Below are 25,136 nucleotides of genomic sequence, written 5' to 3'. Positions count from 1 at the left end.
ATATATTAGTAATATTTACAGATGTATTATGATTTGGATATACAAGAATTGGTATGTACTGCAGCATTATAAATGTTAGTGGTTAATGTGCAGTTATAAAGATGTGGTGCATGCTGGGATGCCCCTGCGTTGGAGTGATGAGGTAGGCGCCGGACCGACATTTAACCCCCATTTGCAACTTCTGCTACGTTCAGGAATACGGAGTGTCGTGTTGAAATGTGTCTGGAAGAAAACGAAGATCATTTCTAGTGTCACATGTGATGCAACTGATTACACATATGTTAAGGTATTTAGCGTATTTTTTGGTTCAGATTGCTTCATCCGAGCAGGAGTTACAACAGAATATTCAGGGCCTCTTTCAAGTGAATCTCCTTGTATGTATTTGGCTAATGCTGTATTTAAAAATGTGCAACCCATTATATGCTATAATGCTAGGTAAAACGTAGTCAGTAGTCTAAAAACAGCCATTCATTTTCCAACTAGCCTGCACTTCCTCTGCATTGTTCACATCCGCACAGTCAGTTTTCGCTCTGAAAAATGTAAGAAGTCCACGCCAAATCCTCCATCTTACAGAATGCTGTCTCTTTAGTGTGTAATTATTTTGTTCGCATTGTTATTTGTGTGTTTGACCCCTTTGTGTGGCTTTGTCTAGCCCTCTTTGGATTTGGTTGCCTGACTGTAGTTAAACATTGTATAGCACTGTTTTTAATAGACAATCTTCCTCCTGAATGTCACTAGATAGGGAATGTTGTGACAAAAAAGTGGCCCTGCTTCTCTTTTTCATTGTCATCTGACCCTAGACCAGACCAACACAGGCAGCTACATTCAGCAATCCAGGAGAGGATGCAAGATATGCACAAATAACACAACGACAAATGAATATAGAATAATGTAGTCCACCTGTGCCCATGGAACCGTTAAAAATATGTTATATGAAAAGAAAAGGAGAACAATCATGCGATCAAAGTGACTCCTCTAAATGCAGTGTTTGATCAGGCTTCTGCCTCACCACCTCTTTGGCTTCTTTCTATTACTCAGCTGAGAAGATGGAAAAGGAAAAAAAAAAGAATATTTTGAAGTTCAGGAATCTAAAATTATATCAAAGATCATCTAAAGGCTTATGAGCTCTGGAGACTGATCCGCTTTCAGGGCTTTGAGAAACTCCATTAATCATTGGAGCAATTTCTCCTCCAACAGTATTAACATTACTTGGCTGCTTTGAGCTGTTTCCTCTAGTGTTTACTCATTCTGTTTACTTATTCTAGCCCTTCTAAACCAATAGACAGCCAACAGGAATGAAAGTATAATTATATTATGTTCACCAAGCGCATCCCATACAGTCAGTGTCCTCTCTCTCTCTCTCTCTCTCTCTCTCTCTCTCTCTCTCACACACACTTCTCCCCTCTTTCTCTCTCTCTCTCTCTCTCTCTCACTTCTCCCCTCTCTCTCTCTCTCTCTCTCTCTCTCTCTCTCACACACACACTTCTCCCCTCTCTCTCTCTCACTTCTCCCTCTCTCAAACCGCAACCAGTAACATGATTAATATATTACTCATGAATTCTCTTTAATCTCTGCCTACTGTGGCATTGTGTTGAGGGCATTCCAGTGTGAAAATTAAAACTAAGCTGCTTGCGTTAAATGTTATACATTTAATATTCTGCGCTGTTCAATGGGATGATAAAAAACGGATGAATGCTAATTAACACAGGACATGTAACTGGTGCTCAGATTCAACCTATTTGTACATGTACTGCATGGGACTGCAAAATGAGGCAGGTTGAGAGGCAGATTTCTCACTCTCAAGACTAGCAGCTAAACCAGAGCAAAGCTTCAGTAGATCTAAACCAGAGGTTTTCAGCTGCCAGGCCCTACATTAAAGAAAATTAAATTTCCCTGACTTTTTGTGACTTTCTGTAAACATTGTTCATTTCCCAACACACCATTCACTTCCCACTCCATTTCAGATTTGTATTTTTTTTTTTACAAAAAATAATTCATTTACATATATCCATCCATATAGCCTACATAGTTTTGCTCCGCCCATTCATATTGAAGTTCAAAAGGGTGTGCTTTTTGAATGAGGCATCATACAGGACAACTAATCAGAACAGCTTATTTACTTTATATCAGTTTTAAAGGCATAAAGCTTCTCTCCCAGAATTCAGTCATGCTGAACCTTCACCACCTAAATGTTTTGCATCACTTGTTAGAAGGCACTTTTTTTTTTTAGACGCCCTGACCTGAAAGAGCTCACTTAAACCCAGAAAAGAACCACTTAAAGCAAAAACCAGGGATTATCAAACAACAAAGAGGTAGAAACAAAACCCCACCGTGCTGCACTCTGCAAAACCCTGATAGAAGGATCTGGGTTCATGATGCCCTCTGAAAATTCAGTGGCTCTCACTGTAAAAAACAACAGTGAGTGACATTTAAAAAAAGCACTTTAAAGCTGGCTTGTTAATGTTTATATGGTTCTAGTTATTAAAATCTCTTACAGTGGAGTATGACTGCTGCACTTGCCACAGTCTTTATAAAGTCTTCTAGACATACCATAAACTTCTTCTATTCCAAGGTGTATCCATGCAAGTTAACTGACTAAGAAGGTTCAGGAGGATAAAAAAGCTGTATATAAATAGTTAATTCCAGCTGACCATTAAACCATTAAATTCACCAACTCTAGTTAAAGCTAGACTATTATAGGTATAATAATATGATTGCCTAATATGAGACACATCATGACTCCACTCTAAACTACTACTTGAACAGGATTAGTTTTACATGTGGAGCTGCATTCATATAATTATTATCAGATTATGTGTGTCAGTAACTTTATACGAACTACACACTTCTGACCATGCCAGCTTTTTCCTACTATAAAACAAACTGTAGTAATAATCCCAGGTTATGTCAATCCTGTGCTCAGTTAAGTAACTAATTGCTTAATTAGTGAGGCACCTAAGGATGTAATTAATTGCATTCTCTGTAGTCTGAATAAAGCCAACAGGTTTTGGACTAACGTGTGTAATAATGAAGATTAAAATCCTGAAGGGTTCTGGTAACCTCAGGTCAGTCTAAATACTTGTTATTATGGCTGGATGAAATATTTAGCATTTTCTTTGGAGAAACAAAGTTGTGCAACATCTTAAACATGCAATTATCTTATGCATGTTAGGCCTCATCAACAAAAATGAGCAAAAATGAGCAACCCCCACAAACAGAAGATCAGGGTTCAACTCCCTGTCTAGGCAGAAATGCCACTGTTGTTAGTATGACTGCATTTGCCTATCACTTTAAGTCGACCTGAAGAAGAGCTAATGATCAGAGGTACAAAAGAAGGAACACTAAGTCCTACTCAGCACAGAAATGTAGCATATCAGTTCTCAAGCCAAAATTATGCAGATACAACCTCCTTTTTTCAATTTTTCCCATCTCTATCATTCATGCAAAAATCTCTTATGCTGTGTGCTGCCATAAGCATAACATCCTACTTGTGGTATCATTACTTTAATTCACAAACACATGCCCGCAAAACTTAAACTTAATTATATTTAATTCAAAACTAAATTACTCACTTGGACACCAGCGAGAAGGCTTCTGCACATACAGCAGGGCAGGGCACTAGTTTAATGAGCACGTGTTGGGTGGCAGCCTGGAAGTGCGCCTGTGACACCTTCTCCAATACTGAAGATAGAGTGCTCACATCTGCAGCCTTCGCCCCCGGGTCACCACCTGCTGGGTCCAGAATGTTTCCCCCATGTACCACTAGCACCAGAACCTGGGTCTGACACTTCGTCTGAGAGAGAGAGGAGACAAACAAGTGAGGTTAGATTAGCAAAGAGATGATCACACAATATTCAGAGATTGTAAAGGGTGTTGGTTAGTGAAACAGCAGAATAGCTTTTAGCCAAATAAAAAAATCTGTAAAATTCTGTACCTCAACATGGCTGCTACTACTGTTTTTTAGATAAGCTGTGTATCACAAAATGCAAAAGCCTATTTGAGAATATATATATAAATAAAATTGTGAGAGATCAATGTAATAAGTGTAACTGTAGGCATATTTTGCTTTCAACATAATTTTCACAAATTACAGTGGAATTGCTGTATGTAAGCTATAGCTTCCTGACATGACTTGTGCACGATTGACATTTATAAATGAGAACTTACTTGCATATAATTGCAACTAATTCATGTTTTATTTATCAGTCCTTAAATGTAAACTTTCACCTACGTTATTAGTAATGATGCAATGAGAATATATATGGGTGATGAAGACTAGAGGTTGGCAAAGAGTAAATGCCCAGATTAGTACATTAGCATATTTGTTACCTCAGCGTCTTCTAGGCCATCAATGCTGGTTTGGGGTACACATCTAGGCCTGCGAATTTGGTACAAGCTCTCTGAGAGAGAGAGAGAGAGAGAGAGAGAGAGAGAGAGAGAGAGAGAGAGAGAGAGAGAAACACACACACCATCAATCCACTGAAGATTAGTGCCTCACTTTTCTTAAACAGGAATCTAAGTCGCAATGCACTGTTAAAACTCCTGCTATTATTTCTTGACATTTCAAAAGACGTAGCTACAAAATTGCACAAAAGAGGGGAACTATTACTGCCAATCCCTTAATTCTCCCATCAGTGGTTTCATCCACAACAAAATGACACAAGCTGTAAACAAATCTTGGCGAAACAAAGCTGCAGCTGAAGGACGGGTGAATGAGAGCGCCTGCCCTATCAGGATGCCCCAAGCTAAAGACATCACACCTCACCATCTCCTCCTCTATCTGTTCATTTGTAGTTTCCTCACTCTCATACTCTCAGCTCCCAGCTCATTCTCACGCTGACCCACTCCTCCTGTTCTCAGTGTTCACAGCTCTTCCTCTGGATGTTATGCCAATCAGGGTGTTAGCATGGCACTGAAGTCCACTCTCACAGACTGACTTTCTGACTGCCCCGCTGGTTCTAAACCCTGCACAGACAAAGGCAGTCCTAGCCTCCATTCCTGTCACTAAGTGAAAGCTGATGGATGAAGGGGTGTCAGTGTGAAAATGGCTGAAAGGAACGTTTTAGGTTATTTAGTCCATTAAATCAGACAAAAGTCAGTCCGTCCTAGAGGTGGAGAGGCCAGTGCTGAATTAGAAAGGCCCCAAATGAAAAAAGCAATAAAATTCTTTCATGCTGGTAAAAGACTGACTCAAAGAAAATGCACAGAGCTGCACCTGCAGATGTACAATTATTGTAGGCAGCAGGCAGCTTTGTCAAAAAACATGCGGTATAGACAGTGTGTCTTTTCTCAGCTTGAAAGAAACCTCCCCCTACCACCTCAGCTTCTGTTAAGGACACTGGCAAATATTTTATATTGGTCATGCCAAACTGTCTCAGACCCATCCTGAGTCTACCATGTCCTATCGTCACCCTGTTCTGGATTTACCGTGTCCTGTCTCTGCCCAATCCAGGGTCCACCTTATCCTGTCTCTGCTCCATCCTGTCTCCACCTTATCCTGTCTCTTCCCATCCTGGCTCCACCCTCTCTTGTCTCCTCCCGGTCTTATCTCTACCTTGTCTTGTTTCCACCCTGTCCTGATCCCAACTTGTCCTGTCTCTGCTCCATCCTGGGTCCACCACGTCCTGTCTCTGCCCTATCCTGGGTCCACCTTGTTTGGTCTCTTCCCCATCCTGGGTCCACCTTGTCCTGTCTCTGCCCCATCCTAGCTCCTCCATGTCTGGTCGCCACCTTGTCCTGTTGCCACCCTGTCTTGATTTTACCTTGTCCTGCCTCTACCTAGTCCCAGCATGTCCTGTCCCTTCCTTCACCTGTTTCCATCCTGTCCTGACACAAGCGTTTTGTCTTCTAGTTTTTCCTGGTTTTGACCTTTGCTGCTTACTGTTTTCTAGCCCTTGACGATGATGATGTCTGGAGATGCCCAATAACTTTGTGCAAACATCTAGCCTCCCAGACTCTGTCTGCTCAGCTTTCTCCTTTTTAACTACTTGTAGCAGTGAAATTATAATAAATAAAATATAGATTCAGCTCATGGCATAATCTGTACAGTCTTGTGAGTCTTGTGTGTACAGTCTTGTCATTTTATGAACATTTATCTCTACATCAGTTTGAATACAGTTCTTTGTTATTGTGACTGTTGTAAAATGTAATTACATACTGCACTAAAAACATGTCATTTAAAAAATAACAGCACATAATCTCTTGTGCAAACAAACAGTGGATTGGCTTTAATCCATCCATGCCTCATTCCCACAGTCAAGCACTGCAGACCACAGCTAGGTGTGTGTGTTCCACGGTGAGGGTGTCATGACAACCCTGAACTGAACAGAGATCAGAAAGACAGGCGTAGAGTGAGGCAGCTCTTTAAATAGCATATGCTTTCATTTCCAAATCGCTGGCTCTCTAAGGAGTGATTGTGCTGAATGAAAGCCGCTGCTCAAACTCAAAGCGGCCTTGCCTGCCTGATGTGGAGGGTCTCTGTGGCAGCCCAGCTGCAGACTCCTATTCACTGGCACATTCACTGGAGCGAAGTACCCAAGGAGCAGAGTTGTTTTCTCCAGCGCTTAACGCAGCAGAGAATAAGCTAGCGACAATCAGCTCGGCTAGAAGGCACTTAAGATTGCTGTCTGCTACGCTGCCCGTGTCTACTGAACTTAAGAGGCGACCAAGTTTTAGCCCACAGATGTATGTGTGCTTGTTTGTGTGTGCCGTGTAGGAAATCTGTTTTTACATTCTTTTTAAGACCAATGTAGAACATTTTGGAAGGTGACTGAAATGTATTAAATAGTTGACCAAAATCTCCATTTTTGATAGAAATTTTAAAAAGCAACTGTTCCGGATCTTCACTATATTGCATGACATATTGCAATCAAGGTAGCATTATTATTGCAATATGACTTCAATGAAGACAGTATAACTGCTTCATGATCCTTCTACATGTGTAAAAAATAAAACTGACACAAAGCTCACTAGGCAGCCCTGACATTGTACTTAGCCTGAGTGTAATGGCTAAAAAAATATATCTTCTTTAATCAGCAATTAACAGTACATTTCTAGGCATTCATGCATTCCATTTGAAATGACTGAAATGCCTATATCATGGAAAACTAAATTTCCCCTTGCTTTTTGAGTTTGATGTAATATGTACACAAAGTTTCAAAACATACCATCACCTACCTGGTCCATATGGGCCATACATAGAAACAGCTATTTTTGAGTTTATTGTTTCTGTGATGCCACCAACACCAGTTGATTTACATATATATGCCTATTCAGGCTATAGTAGTTCAGACTCACCCATTTATAATGCAGTTATAAGGACTGGTTCAGCTCTGAGCGCTTTTTGAATGAGGCACACTATGGAGCAGCTAAACAGTATAGAGTTCATTTAAAGGCACAGTAAACAAAACAGCCTGTTTGATTCTCTGGGATAAAGAGAGGTTGGAAAATGGTCATCTAAAATGAATTATAAGCATTTTGTCACAATTGGCCCCTCCCAGTCCTGTCCATGTGCTTTGTGTTTTGGATCTTCCATGTGGATTTGTTTTGGTTCAGCCCCCTTGTTAGTTGACTCCGCCCCTGATTGTTTTCACCTGTGTTTTGACCATGACCCTGGATTTGCCCATGATAAAAGTTACTCATCTCAGCATATGCGTCCGCCTCCTTGCTCCCCGTCACACATTTTTGGTATATAAAACCACCAAATTTTATAAGTGGACCTCAAGAGAACCATGAAGGATAGAACCATAGTCCGAAGCCCGAAGAACCATAATTCAGCCTTTATTAAAGGACATGAGGTATGTAAACCTAAAAATAAACAAATAATTGCAAGTGTATTATTGCTTGAACACACTCACACTTTGTCATACGACTGCCAAGGCATTAAAAGATCAATGATATTCACAACGTTGCCTAATTTTGTTTTTCCTAAAAATAATCTTGAATATATCTGATTGACCAGTCCTAAACTTGCAGTGCAACAAATATAGACAAGTACAAATTAAACAAAAACACTGGCTGCAAGGTGAGAACGTGACAGCAACATATGGAGAAAGGAGGATCAAACACAATAAGCTGAAGGTGGAAAGACAGTGTGGGTGTAGAGCTGAAGAAAAGATGAAATATTGATCCAGAGCCTTTCCTCACATTACACAGTCTGCTCTAGAATGCCACTTATCCGGAAATTCAATGAAAACCTTGTATTGTGCTTCTACTTTCTTCTAGATAGGTAAAAGGTGGCCTCTATCACCTTTGCATTTTTGCATCTTTTCCCCTGTGCCATCCCCCCAGACAACCAGCACTTAGCAATCAGATTGACTGCATTCTTGAGGGAGCAACTCAGGTGAGCGAGCAAGAGCAATATATGGAATGAGAAGCAGGTTTAGCTGATTAGGACATGCACTACATGTCTTGGATGAGGCAGTGAACACTGTCAGACGTGCTGTCAAAATTACCTCCAGTGTTCAGAGGATATTCATGCATACAAGGAGTGGCACCAGTATCTAATGTTAGCATAGCATCCTGGGTCTGATTAGGTAGAGAACAGGCTCAAAGCAGCAGGTTTAATATGGACATCAAGGGTAGAATCACAATACTCAATATCAAAATGATAAGAATACAATTATAAACACTTAGAAAATCATCTGAATGCCTAACAAATAAAATTGCATCCAACAATAAAAAAAGCTTTGAGCATATTTTATACAATGATTTAAAACACTGTAGCACACAAAAAGTTCAATTTCTACAGGCTGATATGTTTTCACTGTGGTTGATGAGTAGTGTGTTATAACTCCTCTGGCAGCAGATTAAGATGAGTTTAAGGGAACCAATTTCTTACAGTGGATCACAGGATTATGATAGGGTTCTGTTCCATAGTGTTAATCAGTTCCCAGGTCTATTTCTTCAAACAACTGATCATGTATGCTCTTGCTTTGCTGGAATGAAAATCTGCAGACAGACTGGCCCTTTGTAGATAACGTAGGAAACCCCTGCTCTACTGAGTTTTGATTATGGCATCATACACCAGCACCTGTGGCAAAGTTGGTATCCTATGACAGTGCCTTGTTTACAGTCAATGAGCTCTTCTGTCTCACCCATTTCACTGCCAGCGTTTGTCTATGAACACTGTATGGCTAAGTGCTTCATTTTATACACCTGTTGGCAATGTGTGTGCCTGAAACATATGAACTTACAAATTTGGAAGGGGTCCACATACTTTTGGCCATATAGTGTATGCCAAGGTACAGAAAGAAAATGTGGCAGTTTCCATTTCTCTTTGACTTTAACTTTAAAACAAATACAAGATGGGTTATATTTTATGTTAGTTGTTTCAAGGAAAGTACGTCACATCATTTGTCTTCACCTGTATGTTTTAGATATGCTACTGGATGTGGCGCTGCCCATTAGCCTCTTTCCAGAAACAACAGACATACTGAGCTGTGACCAAATTCATGTCTCTCATACCATTTCAGTTTAATGGCTCTAAACTAAACAATAAAACAAGAACAGCAACAACAGAACTAGCCCAGAGAGAAAGAGAGAGAGAGAGAGAGAGAGAGAGAGAGAGAGAGAGAGAGAGAGAGAGAGAGAGAGAGAGAGAGATTCTTTAAGTGTGTGTCAATCAGACTGAATGGATATTTACAAGATTACAATCTTTCTCATTCACATGTGGTAAGCCAAAAGTCAAACAAGAACAAAACACACGTAAGAAAATAGAGAGCAGCTTTGGTTTGTACATTTGTAATAGGAGGCGGAAACAAGATCAATAATTTAGGTGAAAAAATGTCCTTTCCGACCTCTGAGAAACAAAGCATCAAGTAAAAGATATAATCACTGGCATCTGGCCAAAGACCTAGTGTGCCCTCACAGTGCTCACATATAACAACCAATTAAAATAAACTTGATTCTCCACAATAATTACAGCCCTCACTGATCTGAAAGAGAGAGTCAATTGCTCTGACCATAGCTAATAACTACTTTGAACCAGTTAAACATCACAGGATGATATGTGCCAGGCCATACGTTGTCATATATTGGCTAGAGGTCCAGAAGTTTTGATTTGGGCCATATTAGATTGCCTGGGTCAGATACAATTTCATGGTTCAGTTGAGTAGAACGAGTCTGATTGGTTGCAAGCACTTGTAGAAAGCTGTAAACCACACTCCATCATGTCGCATGCGGTTATTTTCAGCAAAAATAAAGTGACTGACTTGCATTTTAAACATCAGCAAAATGAGAATTAGGGGTGCATGATAAATTTAGAGCTGATATATTATTCACTGATAAATGGGAAAAATTCACTATTATTTTTAGCTTGATATTGAATTTAAATGGGTAAGTTCGGTGGCCTGTTTTTGTGAGAGAAATGTAGCAGAACTGCAATTCGCAACAAGTCATGCATGCACTAGTAGCTAATATTAGCAAAGCATCCTGGGTTTGCTTAGATAGAGAACAGGCTCAAGGCAGCAGATTTGTCACAATATCAGATTTTTTTTTGAGACTTTGATACAGACACCAACCTAGAGTCACAATACTCAATATCAAAATGATAATAAGGAAAAAAGTAGATGTGCATTTCCTGAAGGAACTGCAAGAGTGCTTGAAAAGAGCTGCAAGTGTGTGTGTGTGTGTGTGTGTTTGTGTGCTTCTGTGTAGGTGAACAACACTTCCTTAGGTATGTGTCTGTTTGTGTGTGTCTGTGTGGTGGGGGGAGAGTCATTCAAATTAACTGTCACTCTGTTATTATGCAGCTCTTAGTGGAGAAGCCTTGTTTGAGTCTGATTTGCACCCTCTGAACAAACAGCCATAACTTGGGAAATGTTTACTCTATCACTTAACCAGATAGATGGTGTGAGATAAGACCCCTTGACGATTATTTTGGTGTAATGTTTTGTGTATTGAGAAGAAAATGTCTGAGTTATGACAAGTTAAACACAGAGAAAATCTTGAAATAAGCAGATTCTGATTTAGAGAAATTTACATGGGAGTGAATGGGGCAGTTTTCTGTGCCTAGTGCCAAACAAATGCTCATAACTCAATGCGTTTTCAAGCACTAATGATAAACACTTAATGCCCAATGTAAATAAAATTGCATCCAACAATAAAGTAAGTCTTGGGCTTCTTTTATATAGTGATTTAAATAATAGCACACAAGTTCCATTTCTGATTCTGATATATAAAAAAAAAATTGTGATGTAATCCAGAAATTCCATATTGTTGTGGCCTTCCAAGTGGCAGAAATGCGTAAATGTTGGCACTGTAATCCGGAGATCATATCCAGCGATATTACAGCCATCTTTTGCTGGTCCAATAATTGGCCTCACTTTCTCTGGATGGTTGGTCATTCCATCACTCATAATGATGCAAGCCAGGACGAGTATTTGTGACCTGACGTAACAGAATTGGCAGTTAGTGTTCTCCTCCAAGCACACTGAGCTATCCATAGACAGAAACTTTGAAAAGTGTTGGTAACACAGTGGCTGCCTTCATGTGACTTGTAGGAAATACGTGCTAGCCTTCACATTTCCAGGCCTTGCAACTGTCCCAAAAATAAAAGGAGGGTAAAAAAAAAAAAAAAACAGGAAAAAAATTCTATTTTGGTACATCACTAATGACAATTTCAATTCCAATTTGATGGCGATATGTCCAGGTGATCCTGTCATCAGTAGATCATCAAAGCTACAAACAGCTCCCAACAGCACACATTATAAAGGCATAATTAAAAAATGTCTTCAGTCATAGTAGCACATAGACCTGCGTGACCTCCAGAATAAAAAAATTGCCCTCACAATCGGCACCATCTGCTCAGCAGTGCTCACACCTGGTATAACCACATTATAGCATGACTCAGCTCCGCCAGGACTTAACCTACATGCTAAAGGTAAATGATTCCAACCCTTCTCTATGCACCTGACACTGACACTAAAACACACACTCAAACATGGTGAGGAGCTTTCACTAGCACAGCCACAGAGAAGCTCAGAGTCTGGCAGACACAGAGACATGCACTGAATAACAAAAATAATAACAGGGAGGTCAGACACATTTTAAAATAGAATTGGACAATATGGCAAAAATCTTATTAGGACATATTGATTCAAAATCTATTTTTTTAAAAGCTGCAATGATCACTGGAGCATGTCATACTCATGTTTGTGTGTGTGCGCATCTCAAGCCAGAAGTAGTAACCATGCCAATTCTGCACTTCACTGCTGCCACTTCCAATCTACTGCTGTTCTATTAACTGTAATCTTGTTTACTAGTCAAGCATCAGTGCAGCAGTAGTGGTCACGTGTTCACAAAGCACAATTTCAAGCTTTGACTATTATTTGTCACTTGCCCTGAGTTGCATGCCACTAGAAGTGTGTAGAAAATACTTCCACTGTGTTTTCACTATCCAACCGGTATGACAGATGCATCATATATAAATCTGGTAAGGGCAATGGGTTTTTTGCTCACTCATCCAGAAGAGCATTTGTGAGGACAGTCACTGATGTTGGACGAGAGGGTCAGGCTTGCAATCTCCATTCCAATTCGTCCCAACGGAGTTCGATGGGGTTGAGGTCAGGGCCAGATAAGTTCTTCCACACCAAACTCATTCAACCATGCTTTTATGGACCTTGCTTTATGAACTGGGGCACAGACATGCTGGAACAGAAATGGGCCTTCCCAAACTGTTCCCACAAAGTTGGAAGCATACAATTGTCGAAAATGTCTTGGCATGCTGAAGCATTAAGATGTCCCTTCACTGGAACTAAGGGGTCTAGGCTGATCCAAGAAATACAACCCCATAGCATTATTCCGCCTCCACCAAACTTTACAGGTGGCACAATGCTGTCAGGCAGGTAACTTTCTCCTGGTATTTACCAAACCCATACTCGTCCATCAGACTGCCAGGTAGAGAAGCGTGATTCATCACTCCACAGAATATGTTTCCACTTTTTCAGTGGAGTCCAGTGTCCAATGGCGGCATGCTTTATATCACTCCATGCAAAGCTTGGCATCATGCTTGGTGATGTAAGGCTTGCATGCAACTCTGCCATGGAAACCCATGCCATGAAGCTCCTAGTGTACAGTTTCTGTGCTGATGTTAATGCCAGAGGAGGTTTGGAACTCTGCAGTTATTGAGCCAAAAAGGGCATTGGTGACTTTTATACACTATGCACCTCAGCAAGCCTGCTCTGTAACTTTACCTGGTCTGCCACTTTGTGGCTGAATTGCTGTCGTTCCTAAATGCTTCCATTTTTTAATAATACCACTCACAGTTGATCATGGAATATTTAGGAGGAAAGCCATTTAATGAACTGAAATGTTGCAATAGTGGCATCCTATTACAGTTCCACGGTCAAATTCAGTGAGCTCTTTAGAACCCATTATTTCACAAATGTCTGGAAAGGCAGACTGCATGGCTAGGTGCTTGATTTTGAACACCTGTGACAAATTTAACACACTTTCACCTGTTTCTGTGAATATGTTGTTTGCGAGAGCGAAACAGGGTAAGAGAGAGAGAGACATAGATGGACTGAGAGAGAAAGAGATTGGTGTTACTGCTGCAGATGCTCTGTGCCTCAGGTTGTGTATGCTGTAAGCAGACTCGTCTTGACAGTTTCCCGGAAGGGTTGATGACTCTATGACCGGGGGGGTTGTTTGCCACAGGCCTGTCACTGCTTTTGTGTGTGTGTGTGTGTGTGTGTGTGCTTCCTCCTTCACACTCATTATATATAAACATGACTGCACATGCCACTGTTCCATTCAACAGCATTACACTGAGCAAATAGACTTTTTACCGCTTCCAGTGAAGCCCCGACGCCAGTAGTAATGTCCATGTTACAAAACACTAATTATCTTTTTTGCCATTCAGACGCATAAAAGACTTTATGTTTAGTCTCAGTGAGTTTATCTGTGTCCATGTGCTTTCCATTACATCACTGTCCAGTGGAAAAATGTCATAAGAGCTAGGCTTGTGTCATTATGTGTAATTTATCGTCCGATCACACCCTACAGCCGTCGGAGACTGATGATAGTATCAGGGGTTTGAGGAGGGGGGGTTAACACTTTGCCACCATTGGCACACCACATGAACAGGTTTTCTGAAAAAAAGAATTAAGAAATCCTAAGCGGCTGCTTCTTTTGAGCAGCCTTTCTCCAGTTTCAGCACAGCAGGTTATGTGGTACCGTGAGAAAAAAAACTAGTGAGAAAGCACTTTCTTTTTCTACCTCTACACTCTTTCACTCTTGTCTCATTCTTTCTCTGAATTGCCTTGCTTTGTCTCACTTCTGCTCAGAGCACCCTGCATTTAAAATGGCAGGAGAAATGAGAAAAATGTAATTAAATGGGAATTAGCATGTGAAGGAGATTGTGCCTACAAGCAGCATGTGTAAAAAGTGACTGTGCGTGTGTGTGTGCGTTTGTGTACCTAGTAGACCTGAAAGCTCGCCAGCCGCATCCCTAAGATGGGCAGAGCGGATGAAATGTGCGATAGTATCAGCAACCAGAGGAAGGGACTTCTACTTTCTACAAAAGCCTTCTGGACTAATTAGTTTTTCATTCTAATTTATTCATCCCCAGCCTGTGCCCTAATCAGGCACTGGGTTGCTCATAGGCGACAAGGAATTCTGATTTTTAATAGGGTTACTGGCTAGATCATTAACATTTACAAAACTTAAGTGAAATGTTAAGAACAAAAATGTCACCCAGTTTAGTCCACAGTGTTCTACAATGTCAATTAGATAGTTTGCTGAGCAGTCAGAGATTCTACAATACTCCATAACTTTATTACGGTATTAAGGACCAAAATAGCAACACGCAGAAACTGAACAGAAAAGACATGAAGGGATAGAGAGGGAGAGACAATGGGGGTTGACAAAAATAAAGTGCAGAAAAAAGAAAAACACAGAACCTATGTGGGATAAGAGACGGAGAGAGAATGAGGGGGCAGAATGAGAAAAAATAAAGAGCAAGACAGAACAAGAGAGAGGGGTGAGGGTGAAAGAGAGAAGAAAAGAAAAAAGAAAAGAAGAAGAACAGAAAGAGAGAGAAAAAAGAGAGGGAGACACACATACACAATCTAAGCTGTTTATCCTTCTGGATTTTGGGGGTGCTGGAGCCCATCCCAGCACTCATTGGAAGGGAGGCAGGAGACACCCTTGACATGTCATGGGAGAGACAGTGAAAGAAAAAGAGAAGAAAAAGAGGAGAAAGAGAGCGTGAGGGAGAGGTGAGAAAGAGAGAGGGAAAGGCAGAGACAGAAAAAGTGAGAAAGACATGAAAAAAAGAGAGAGAGCTAGAGAGAGAAAAAGTAAGAAAGACAAGAAAGAGAAAGAGAATCAGTAAAGTGAGAAAGAAAGAAAGAAAGAAAGAAAGAAAGAAAGAAAGAAAGAAAGAAAGAAAGAAAGAAAGAAAGAGCATGACAAAAAAATAAAGAAATAGATGGTTGGGTTCTATCAGGTCCTCCTCAAGCTGTTACTACGCCAATGCTGACAGCCCAGCAGCCATCAGCACACACAAGCTCTTGCCAGTGGGCATCAGATCAGTGCAGTCAAGCTGAGGAGACAGAAGTCCAGAGGAGACCTGAGCTCAAGCTCTATATTCACTCACAGCTCTGTCAGCTCCACCAGCTCCACAGGGAAGCTCCAATTGTGCTCCTTTTGACAGAACTCACATCCAGTTATGACTCATCACAATAGTGCATGGGCAGACATTTTTGCCCATGCTAATTCATGTGTAATCAAAACGATTAGGCGACGGCGTAATTGAAAAGTAATTAACAGAATGAGTAAACAAGTGAAAACAGAACCTCAGCCATGTGCCATAGAAGGAGCATCATAAGCATAAACAGCGGAGCCCCTGGAGACTGTGCATTTAGAGATAGAGGGGAGCGAGCTATGACGGCGCTGAAACACCTCCACTATCTGCTGCTGTTTGGCTGTCAGGCATATTGTGCAATTCCCATAACAAGCAATATGGCATCTCAACATCAATTAAGCATTCCTAAAGGATGGCTGTTTGCTTGTCTCTTCGTTTGGGAATAAGTGGCATCCCAGGTTTTCAACTGAGAGGTGTATAGGCACCAGCTAATCAATTATATGCCAATAAAAGTGAGCTGAATGACTGTGAGACTTTAATCTGTCTTCAGTACTTAGTTCTGTCAGTCCAACATTTCAGCTGCTACTGGCAAGAGAGAAAATGCTCTTAGAATAAATAACAATATTCGGAAACACATTCTAAAAAAAAGTATGTACAGTTTGCGTTATATGCACCAGTGGTGTAGCCTGGGGGCCTCCCAGTTGAAAGCCAACCCCCCTGAGATTTCTAACCTTTAAAAAATAATTCCTCAGATGCAAAGAAAATATGAAAAATGAAAGGTCATCATGGACAAAGGTGCTGACAAATATTCAGCATACATATTCAGCAAATATCACCACGGAAACATTTACATGGCTGTATCCCACCTAGAAAGATCACGTTTATAAACATCATTAGCTTGCTTCACTGCTTCTCCTGAAAACTTAGCTGAGCTGTGCTAGTTCCTGGCAACTAACTTAGCAAGTACAAGCACATGATCATGGTAAAGAAAACAAAGTTCAATAGGGTGAAAAAATGGCAAGAAAAATCACAATATTTCTTGCAGAAAAAACATCTCTACTGATGGTGGCTGCTGTGGACACTTTGGACCATTTAACCATTTCTTTAGGTCTCTTTATAAAATGGTCAACAAAATGATGTGTTTCAGAGAAAAGCACTTTTAGCACAATATCACACTGATGGTAGATTCTTTGTTTGGAAAAAGCCTAGAGAAGAATTCAAACCAGACTACAGTGGCATTGCTGAGCTTGTGATCATTGATGGGATCATGAACTCAAATGTATGAAGGTATTTTGAATGAAAACGTGCAGAAGCTGACAAGGAAACTGCTCAAAACACCAGATGCCTTTTGAAAGAATACTTTGTCAGAAAGAATATTATAGTCTTGGAATAGTTCGTTGAAAATAAATGCTTGGTTAGATTTTTTTGGTTTCCTAACACAATAATCTCTTTGGGGCCAACAGCTTTTCGGCAGCCATTCTGAACAAATGTAAAATATATAAGGCATATGAACGGTCTGACTCAAGTTATTCCATCCTTGTAGCGTAATATGTTAATAATCACTTAACGTAGATATATATATATATATATATATATATATATATATATATATATATATATATATATAAGGCTGTGAAGTCAGCTAAGCACTGCTGCACACTAGCTATCAGTAATAGGCTTTTTGCTACAACTCATTGTGTATGCACTTTCACTATTGCAAACAATCTGTTTCAGCTTGCAATGTTAACAGGACTTCATAAGTGGTGTCATTCAGAAAAATGTCATTAAAAATATAGTTGAGAACCACTGATTTATATCACCATGAGATTTTTCTTTGCACAATAACAAACTATTAATGAAATGTATTTAATATTCAACTATATCATCACTCCAGCATTCCCCACAAGCCAGGACGATAAGCATGTTAGAAGAAGAATGAATGAAATGAATTAATATATCACCACTGCCACCCCCCAAAAAATAAACTTTGATTTAGATTTCCATTTTTCTACAGAATTTAAACATGGCATCTGTTCTTTACACTATATGAAACTTTAATGATGGACCAAACAAAATTATCCAAAATTCACTTGGAATAAATGCTCTGTACATTGTCTCACAGTAAAGGGTAAGAATGATTTGTCAATGTTCAAATAATTAAAAAAATAAATGAAAAAAAAAAAAAGTAATTTCTCTTCTAAGCCGAGCTGACAGCCCTCCTAAGAGTCCATAAATGTTTTGGTGTGAGACACAACACTTGCGTCATCTCCCAGTAAAACCTTGTAACCTTGCATTTTCATGCTGGTTTGTAGAAAGGAGCACATTTCCTTTGGCTAGGTTACAGTGAAGAGACAGGCACATGCAGGAACTGAATCAGACCGTATATACACAAATAACTATTCCAGTCTCATATATTTCGATACACCCTAACCTTTTTAGACTGAGTGAGAATGAGAATGAGTTTACATCCTCTGCTGTCAGGGGACTCTCCTTAGGGAGCGGCTTGACCCCTGGCTCTCTGAAAGCTTAGTTATTCTCTGTCACTTGTTCTTAAGGCTCCTGGATCTGCAGCAACTCTCACTCGGTCCAGTGCTAAAATATCCTCACACTCACTTTAGTGCACAAGTATCCTAGAAATATCAGTCCAGTGCCGAAACAATCTCACAACCAGTCCAGTGTTAAACATCCTTACATTTGGTCCAGTGCTAAAACAACTTCACACTCTGTGCACAGTGCAGTACCATCCTCACACCCGGTCCAGCTCTCAAACAACCTCACGCCCGGTCCAGCTCTCAAACGACCTCACACCCGGTCCAGCTCTCAAACGACCTCACACCCTTTCCAGCTCTCAAACGACCTCACACTCAGTCCAGCTCTGAAACAACCTCACACTCAGTTCACTGCCAAAATATCCTTACATGCGTTCCAGTTCTGAAACAACCAATAAAATGAGAGAGGTCAGATGTCAGATGAATAATAGCATGGGTTTTCTTAAGTGGTCTGGTGTCTACAGATTGAGTGACTAATATTTTCTATAGAAACACAAAATATACTTACAGAATGACTAATCATTCCAAGGAAGTGATGGAAAAGCGTCCGATTGATTTCTGAGTAGGATGCATTTTTCTTCACATTTTATCAACACCATGCTGAGCCAAATAACAAGTCTCAGAAGTCAAGAGTTAATTCATCAATACTATTTAAAGGTATTTACATCTTTAAGGCCAATTTGCTTTTGGCATATCAGCCTTTTTTTAAAGACAGGAAACAAGCTGGCATTTTAAATTCTTAAATGAAAAATCTGTTGTCTCTGTAATTAACCTTTAGCCCACATAGCATAATGCATAAGCATGCTACAGCTTTGATATAGTGCGAGTGTGACACAGTGTGAGTGCACTTACATAAATCATATTACTTACATCATTAAACTGCATTGCAGATCAGCAATCTGCATCCCTATTAGGTTTACATTTGAATCTACATCTGCAACGTCATTTTGTTTTGATGGTGAGCAACAAAATGAGCAAAAATCAAAAAAGTTTATATTTTCTCAAAACATTTTTAATTCAATGTAAATCATAACAAAATATCTTTACTTCGACTTCTAAACACAAATGAGGTACTGATTGAAAACTTAGAATGTACAATTTCAACAGAATTTCTCTACTTATTTCAATGATCTATGAGTTGCCTTTCAGACCAGTGTTCAGTCTGGGCTGCTGACAATTTGCAGTAATTCTGTTCTGCAATTACAGACTAAAAAACGGTCAAGTAATGCACATGAGGTGAGACTCAGAGCAGCTTGTAATAGCTTCAAGCTAACAATCCTTTAGTCTGTGGGTGTATGATGGCCATCAAAACCAACTGAGCAAATTGGTCATGCACACTTAAGCTCTGCTCTTTTTTTTAACCTTTTTCATTATGCTCTGCTTTTCACTATTTTGTTGTCTCCATTTTCCAGGTATCACAAGTCTATCAGTCATTAGTACACTAATCATTGCAGGGCACAGGTTGTTAATACTCCCTCTGAGGTATTTGAGGTCTGCCCTACATTCTTTCTGCATCAACACCAAAAAGCATTATCTAACAATGCTTTTGTTGAGGAAACATTGAGGCGCCGTAAGGAGAAGACACAAAATCGCTCCAGCACAGTACAGTCCTAGCACCCACACTGAGAGCTGAACAAATAAAACAGCCATATTATGTAAATCATCTTTTAATACACAAAAGCAATGCAAAATGGACCAAAATAACATCCAGCTTCAGGTCACTCAGTAGACGGTCTGCATTCACTTCAGCTTGTGACTCATAACTTGCCATTATGAGAACATACAAGAGAATGTACAAATCCACAAAGACAGCTCAGAGGTAAAGCTGTCTCAAGTTTGTATTTTCCATTTTGTTTAAGCATGTACAAGCAGACACGTTTCAAAACCAGGTGCCTGGGCAAGTTTGATCACAAACAGGTGAAAAATCTTTAGGCTATAATATATAAAAAAAAAAAAAAAATCACAAATTAAAGCTATTTCAGTTTAGTCCCATGTATGAAATCCAGTATTGTATGCTGTATATAGGGATGAGACAATAAAAAGGTATTAAATTATACTTTAATATAATTCAGTTCATAATCAGTCATTATGCAGTAATTACATTGAAGTTATACAGTAATCACATAGAGTAGCAGTACAATACATTGTATGAGAAACAAATCACTGATTGAAACAAACTTCAATTACTATTAAGAACACTGTTTTTGCAGTCATTTTCTGAATTATATACAAAGCTATATTGTTTAGTGAATTACAGTGTGTTCCTGACTGTTTTTTTTTTTATTCCTGACTTGTCAAACCGTGTTTGGTATGTGTTTGTGGCAGCACTGATCTCAAATATGCTGCACAGTTGAATAACATGAAACTGAAACCACTCACATATATAGAGCAGCACCGGAAATGATTAATGTTAGAAGAAAGGTAGCCTTTGAAGCGTGCAGAGAGGCATTGCACAAATGTTTATTGTAAATTAAAACAGAAGGACTTCTCTTGAAAACATGTTTTTGATGTATTTTCTTCTCCTGATTGCCAAGACGTTGGAGAACAATTTTCAGAAGCCAAAAACCTTGTTCATCATGTTTGTGTGATTTGAGTGAAGTTCTGTGAGATTCAATTTGTGTTTTAGTTTTTCTATTGTCTTTATGGTCATATAACTATTTGTATATTAGTGTGGCGTCACTGCAGCATAATATTCTGATAGTCCACATTGTTCTGATGTATATAACTTTGATTATGCATTACAGAGTTGAGGTTATATGTCACGGATTCTCCCTTTGTTCCTCTGAGTGCGTCTTTCTTCCCCTCAGTGGTAGCCATGTGCCTTTTGTTTTCTTGTGCCGTGTGCTTTCGTTGTTCTGTGTCTCCTCCCGAGTCCTGCCCCTTTTTATCTGCTCCACCTGTCTGTGCTCCACCCCTCATTAGTCCCAGGTGTTTCTTATTTGCCCTGTTTGTTCAGTCTCTGTCTTCCATTGGGATATACAATACATGGATATACTTGTGGATGTTACCTTGTCTCTTGTTTTCTTTCATCTTGTATTTTGGTTTTGTTTTAGTCATGGACTTGTCTGTTCTTCAGACCTCTGCTACTCTAGACTCTGTTAACTCTAATTTCAATAAAGAAACTCGCATTTGCATCCCGCCTCCTCACCTCCACTGTTACATTATACAAGCATTCTTACACACAGAGACCAGGCAAACCAAAAATACGGAAAAAATGGCTTACACCTCCGAAGTTTAACATTTCATTACTCCTTTGAGTTTCATTTCATTATGTTATGTTGGTGAGAGCTTCTGTACTACATTGTGATCACCTCTGAGGTTTTTCATATTATTTTAGACCAACGGTGCATCAAAAAGAGAAGAATACTGCATAAACTTCAGTTCCTGCACTGACAGATGTTGGATGTATTAAGAAGATCCACTGAAGTTTTATAGGTTACTTAGTATTTAAGTAGCTTTTTGAACATGGCAAGTTGTATTTCTACATGAGTCACTATTTCACTGAAGTGACCATACTTTCTTTCTGACTTAGGCTACTTCACACACTCGTGACTGCTGGCACTTACCTTGTGTCTGACCGATGTGGCCTAAGGTTTCAATCTGCTCAACCAGGTCATTGGAGTTCCATTGACTCATCCCCAGCAGCATAGCAGTCTTCCCCTCCAGAACCTCTGCAAGAACCCACACACAGACCAAAACACACAGTGAGCCAAACAGCAATAAGGCAGGATGAACCAGACAAGAGGATCATTCAATTCATCTTCAGGATTATCAGGCAAATGTCATCTGGGTTCATTCTGACTGATCTATTCCCGCATTATTGCCTTTTGTGCTGCACTCATCTCTGTTCCGAGAGTCAAGCATGGAATTAGGCAGTACATTAAAGGCCATTAATGTTCGGTGAATTCTCTTTCAGAGTGATGGGCTAATGATGAGCATGACTGGAATTATCAAACACTCTGCTGGAGCTTGGAAAACGGCCCTGGAGAATCGGATGGAAACAGCTGTTGGGTGGGGTGTTCTTTGCCGTGTTTAGCGTGACAGCATCCGGCATGATCACTGCCTGGCTTGCCGAATGCCAGTTTGGAAGAGTGTGTGTGACAGGCCTCCGTCAGGTCTGCTCATCTCAATCAAACTCTCCACTCATTTGGCCACTCTCTGCCTCATGCTGTCCACCAACCTGTCACTGCCACGCTATCTGGAGCTTGTACAGACATGGGCGGACACAGAAGTGCTTCTAGGGAGCTGCAATGAGCGAGTGCTGGAAGATGAAATCTTTTCAAATGTAAACCAAATATACTGGGTCATCTAGCAAGGAATGGACCTGATCAGTACAGCTGGGAGAAACAGAGAGGGTAAGACTGGAGAGAGAGAGTGAGACAGAGATGGCAAGATAGGAGAGAGACAGAATGTGGGAGAGAAAGTGTGAAAGACAGCAAGACAGTCAAGAAAGCGAAGATGAAAAAAGGAAGAGGGCAAGAAAGATGGACAACAGGGTGGAAGGAAGAAAGAGTGAGAGAAAAAGGAACGAATGAGAAGGAGTAAGAGAAAAAGATATGGAGTATGATGGAAAAGTGAGCGAGACAAAGAATGAGCAAGAAAGTGAGGCAGAGGTCTTAAAAAAGGAATGCAATACAGAGAAAAAGAAAAGTGTGAGAGAAAGAGAGAAAGAGCAATATATGAGAGGAAGGAAGAGAGAGAGACAGACAGAGAACAAGAGTGTATGAGGGAACATGAGCAAAATGGGGGAAGGAAAGAGTAAGAAAGAAAAGAGAGAGAGCATGAAAGAGAATAAGAGAGAGCAAGAAAGCTAGAGTAAGCAAGAGAGAGCAAGAAAGAGAGAGAGGGGGGGGGGGGCATCTTTTCCTAAGTGTGAAATGCATTTAACACAAAAAAGGAAAACAAGCTGTCTTAGTGCCTGAAGGACAGAAAAGCCACTAGGAGGATAAATAAAGAACAGAAACACATATGAAGGGATGCCGGAGCAAGACCACCTACCAAAGCTTTAGAGCACAGCCTTCCAAAATCAAAGCACACACAGAACAAAGAGAATTTGGAAAAATTAAAGGACGTTTAAGGAATACTCCAGGTTTTTTTCAGTAGCTGCAGCACATAGCTGATTGCCATGAACAATAATTTTAATGTGCTTCTCTGAACTTAGCAGAGGAACAGAAAACTGAAGGTGAAGCAACTGCCTACTGGCTTCTATTATAAGCACGTTAAGACCAAAAAAAATGTTGGAGCCGAATTCCCATCATCATTAATGACCACAGATTTGGCAATTTATGCTAAACAATGAACACAGCAAAGGATTTCACTGACAAGCAGTTTGCCTAATGCTTCACGACTGCAATTATGGACTGAACAACCTTCAAGTAATCAACATCACCCACAGCATTTTTGATTTGCCAAGACAGTGTGCTTTACAATAACAGAAATTCTCTTTGCGCTTTCAGAGTGGCTCTTGGAGGTACAAGAGCACAGTGAATGAATTGCCAGAAGAGGATGCTGAAAATCTACAGACGTAGGGCTGTTATCCCTGGAAAAGGACAAACGTACTGAACCAGACAAACAAAGCTGCAATACAAGGAAGGAAAGAAATGCCCAGAAAAGAAGCAATTAAATGTACAACATATCCGAATTACCACCTCTCAGCACTGCTGAATGCTTGAAAAGGCTTTGAATTAATGAGTTCATGGAGGCGCGAGAATTACCCATTTCTTTTTTCAATCATTTCTTTTTAAATATTGAGAGTATAAAAAATACAACATGAGAAAAGTATCAAATATCCTTCCTCTGGTGCAGAAGAAGTACTGGGTCGAGATGGGAAAATTATAGCATGCTGCTGTGCTTTCTTTTCTTTTAGAGTTTTTTTGCTACACTTTTACACTGCAGCAGATGATACACCAGAACAGCCATGAATACATGAATAGCTAATGCTTCAAAACCTTGCCTGTCAACACGCACCTCTGAACACACCTTTTATTTCTCAAATACTATGTTTCTTAAAGAGTGCCCTTGTGAAAAAAAAGAGGCAAAAAAAGACATGTGCTGCATCAAGACAATCACGAAAACAAGATGTGCTGAATCTTAAAGAGGAAAAAAGGAGAAAACAGAGCTGAGTGCCATTAGCCAAGATGTCATACTGTTATCTACAATAGCAGTCACAAGAAAATAACACCTGCAGCGGCTCATTTAGACAAGCTGTCAGTGTCTCATCCTGCGCAAAAACAGGATTTGCAAGGTATACTGTAGCTAAATCAAGCTGGACATGCATATATAAATGAACGATTAGCAAACAAAGCTTGACAAGATAAAATAACACTGAGCCCTCACACAAGATTAACTGACACTTAATGCTCATAAAATATTCATTGGAAGTAGTAAAAGTTCTCATAAACAAACTGTAGGGCTGCACAATATCACAAAACATCGTACATTTATTTCTATTGCAGTGTAGGCCTCAGAAATATGATAATGGAGAACTATGAACCAAGATAATGCATAACCTTCAGGAGTGCACCTGCTGCATCAAAATAAACGCTTGGTTATAACAACACCACTCAGCAAATGAGATCTCTAGACAACCGCAGAAATTGTCTCTCCAGAAGATCACAGACACTGTCTGATGTGTATTGTGAACGTGCTGACAAACCTCAAACATTAAAGAGAAAATGTTCTCCATTTTTCCTGCTTTCCATTTTCCATTCATTTTTTTTTTACCTTGGGTCCATTTACATTTTTCTCTGTACCAAAAAATGCTCCTTTTTAGAGGAGCATTTCCCAGCCTCTCTCTACCCATTAGAAATAAACAGGCTTTTACTGTGAATTTATGACTGACATATAAATGACTGTTCTAACTGCTTGCCCTATTGTAGAATATTGTCTCACATCTGAATTTATCAAGTCATTAATCTCATTAATCAGCCACTCCTTTAGTTTGATGTATATATTACAATGATTCCATAGCAGTCACACTATCAGTACCAGTCACTGAGCAG

At 39.9% G+C, this 25,136-nt stretch overlaps 1 protein-coding gene across 2 annotated transcripts in view; it reads right to left on the bottom strand.

The window, feature by feature from the left end:
* The window catches only part of pitpnm3 (PITPNM family member 3), a 119,235-nt gene that overhangs the window by 58,162 nt on the left and 35,937 nt on the right, over positions 1 to 25,136 (bottom strand). For both annotated transcript variants that reach the window (XM_017694926.2, XM_037546658.1), the window contains exons 3-5: positions 21,702 to 21,806; positions 4,330 to 4,400; positions 3,573 to 3,793 (exon numbers count right to left, since the gene is read on the bottom strand). In XM_017694926.2, coding sequence (XP_017550415.1) covers positions 3,573 to 3,793; positions 4,330 to 4,400; positions 21,702 to 21,806 — 397 coding nt within the window. The remainder of the gene's footprint in view (positions 1 to 3,572; positions 3,794 to 4,329; positions 4,401 to 21,701; positions 21,807 to 25,136) is intronic.

Source organism: Pygocentrus nattereri, chromosome 17 (genome assembly GCF_015220715.1).
Source record: "Pygocentrus nattereri isolate fPygNat1 chromosome 17, fPygNat1.pri, whole genome shotgun sequence".
Classification (NCBI taxonomy): Eukaryota; Metazoa; Chordata; class Actinopteri; order Characiformes; family Serrasalmidae; genus Pygocentrus; species Pygocentrus nattereri.
The sequence above is the reverse complement of the archived record's forward strand: the minus strand, read 5'-3'. Positions and strand labels throughout refer to the sequence as shown.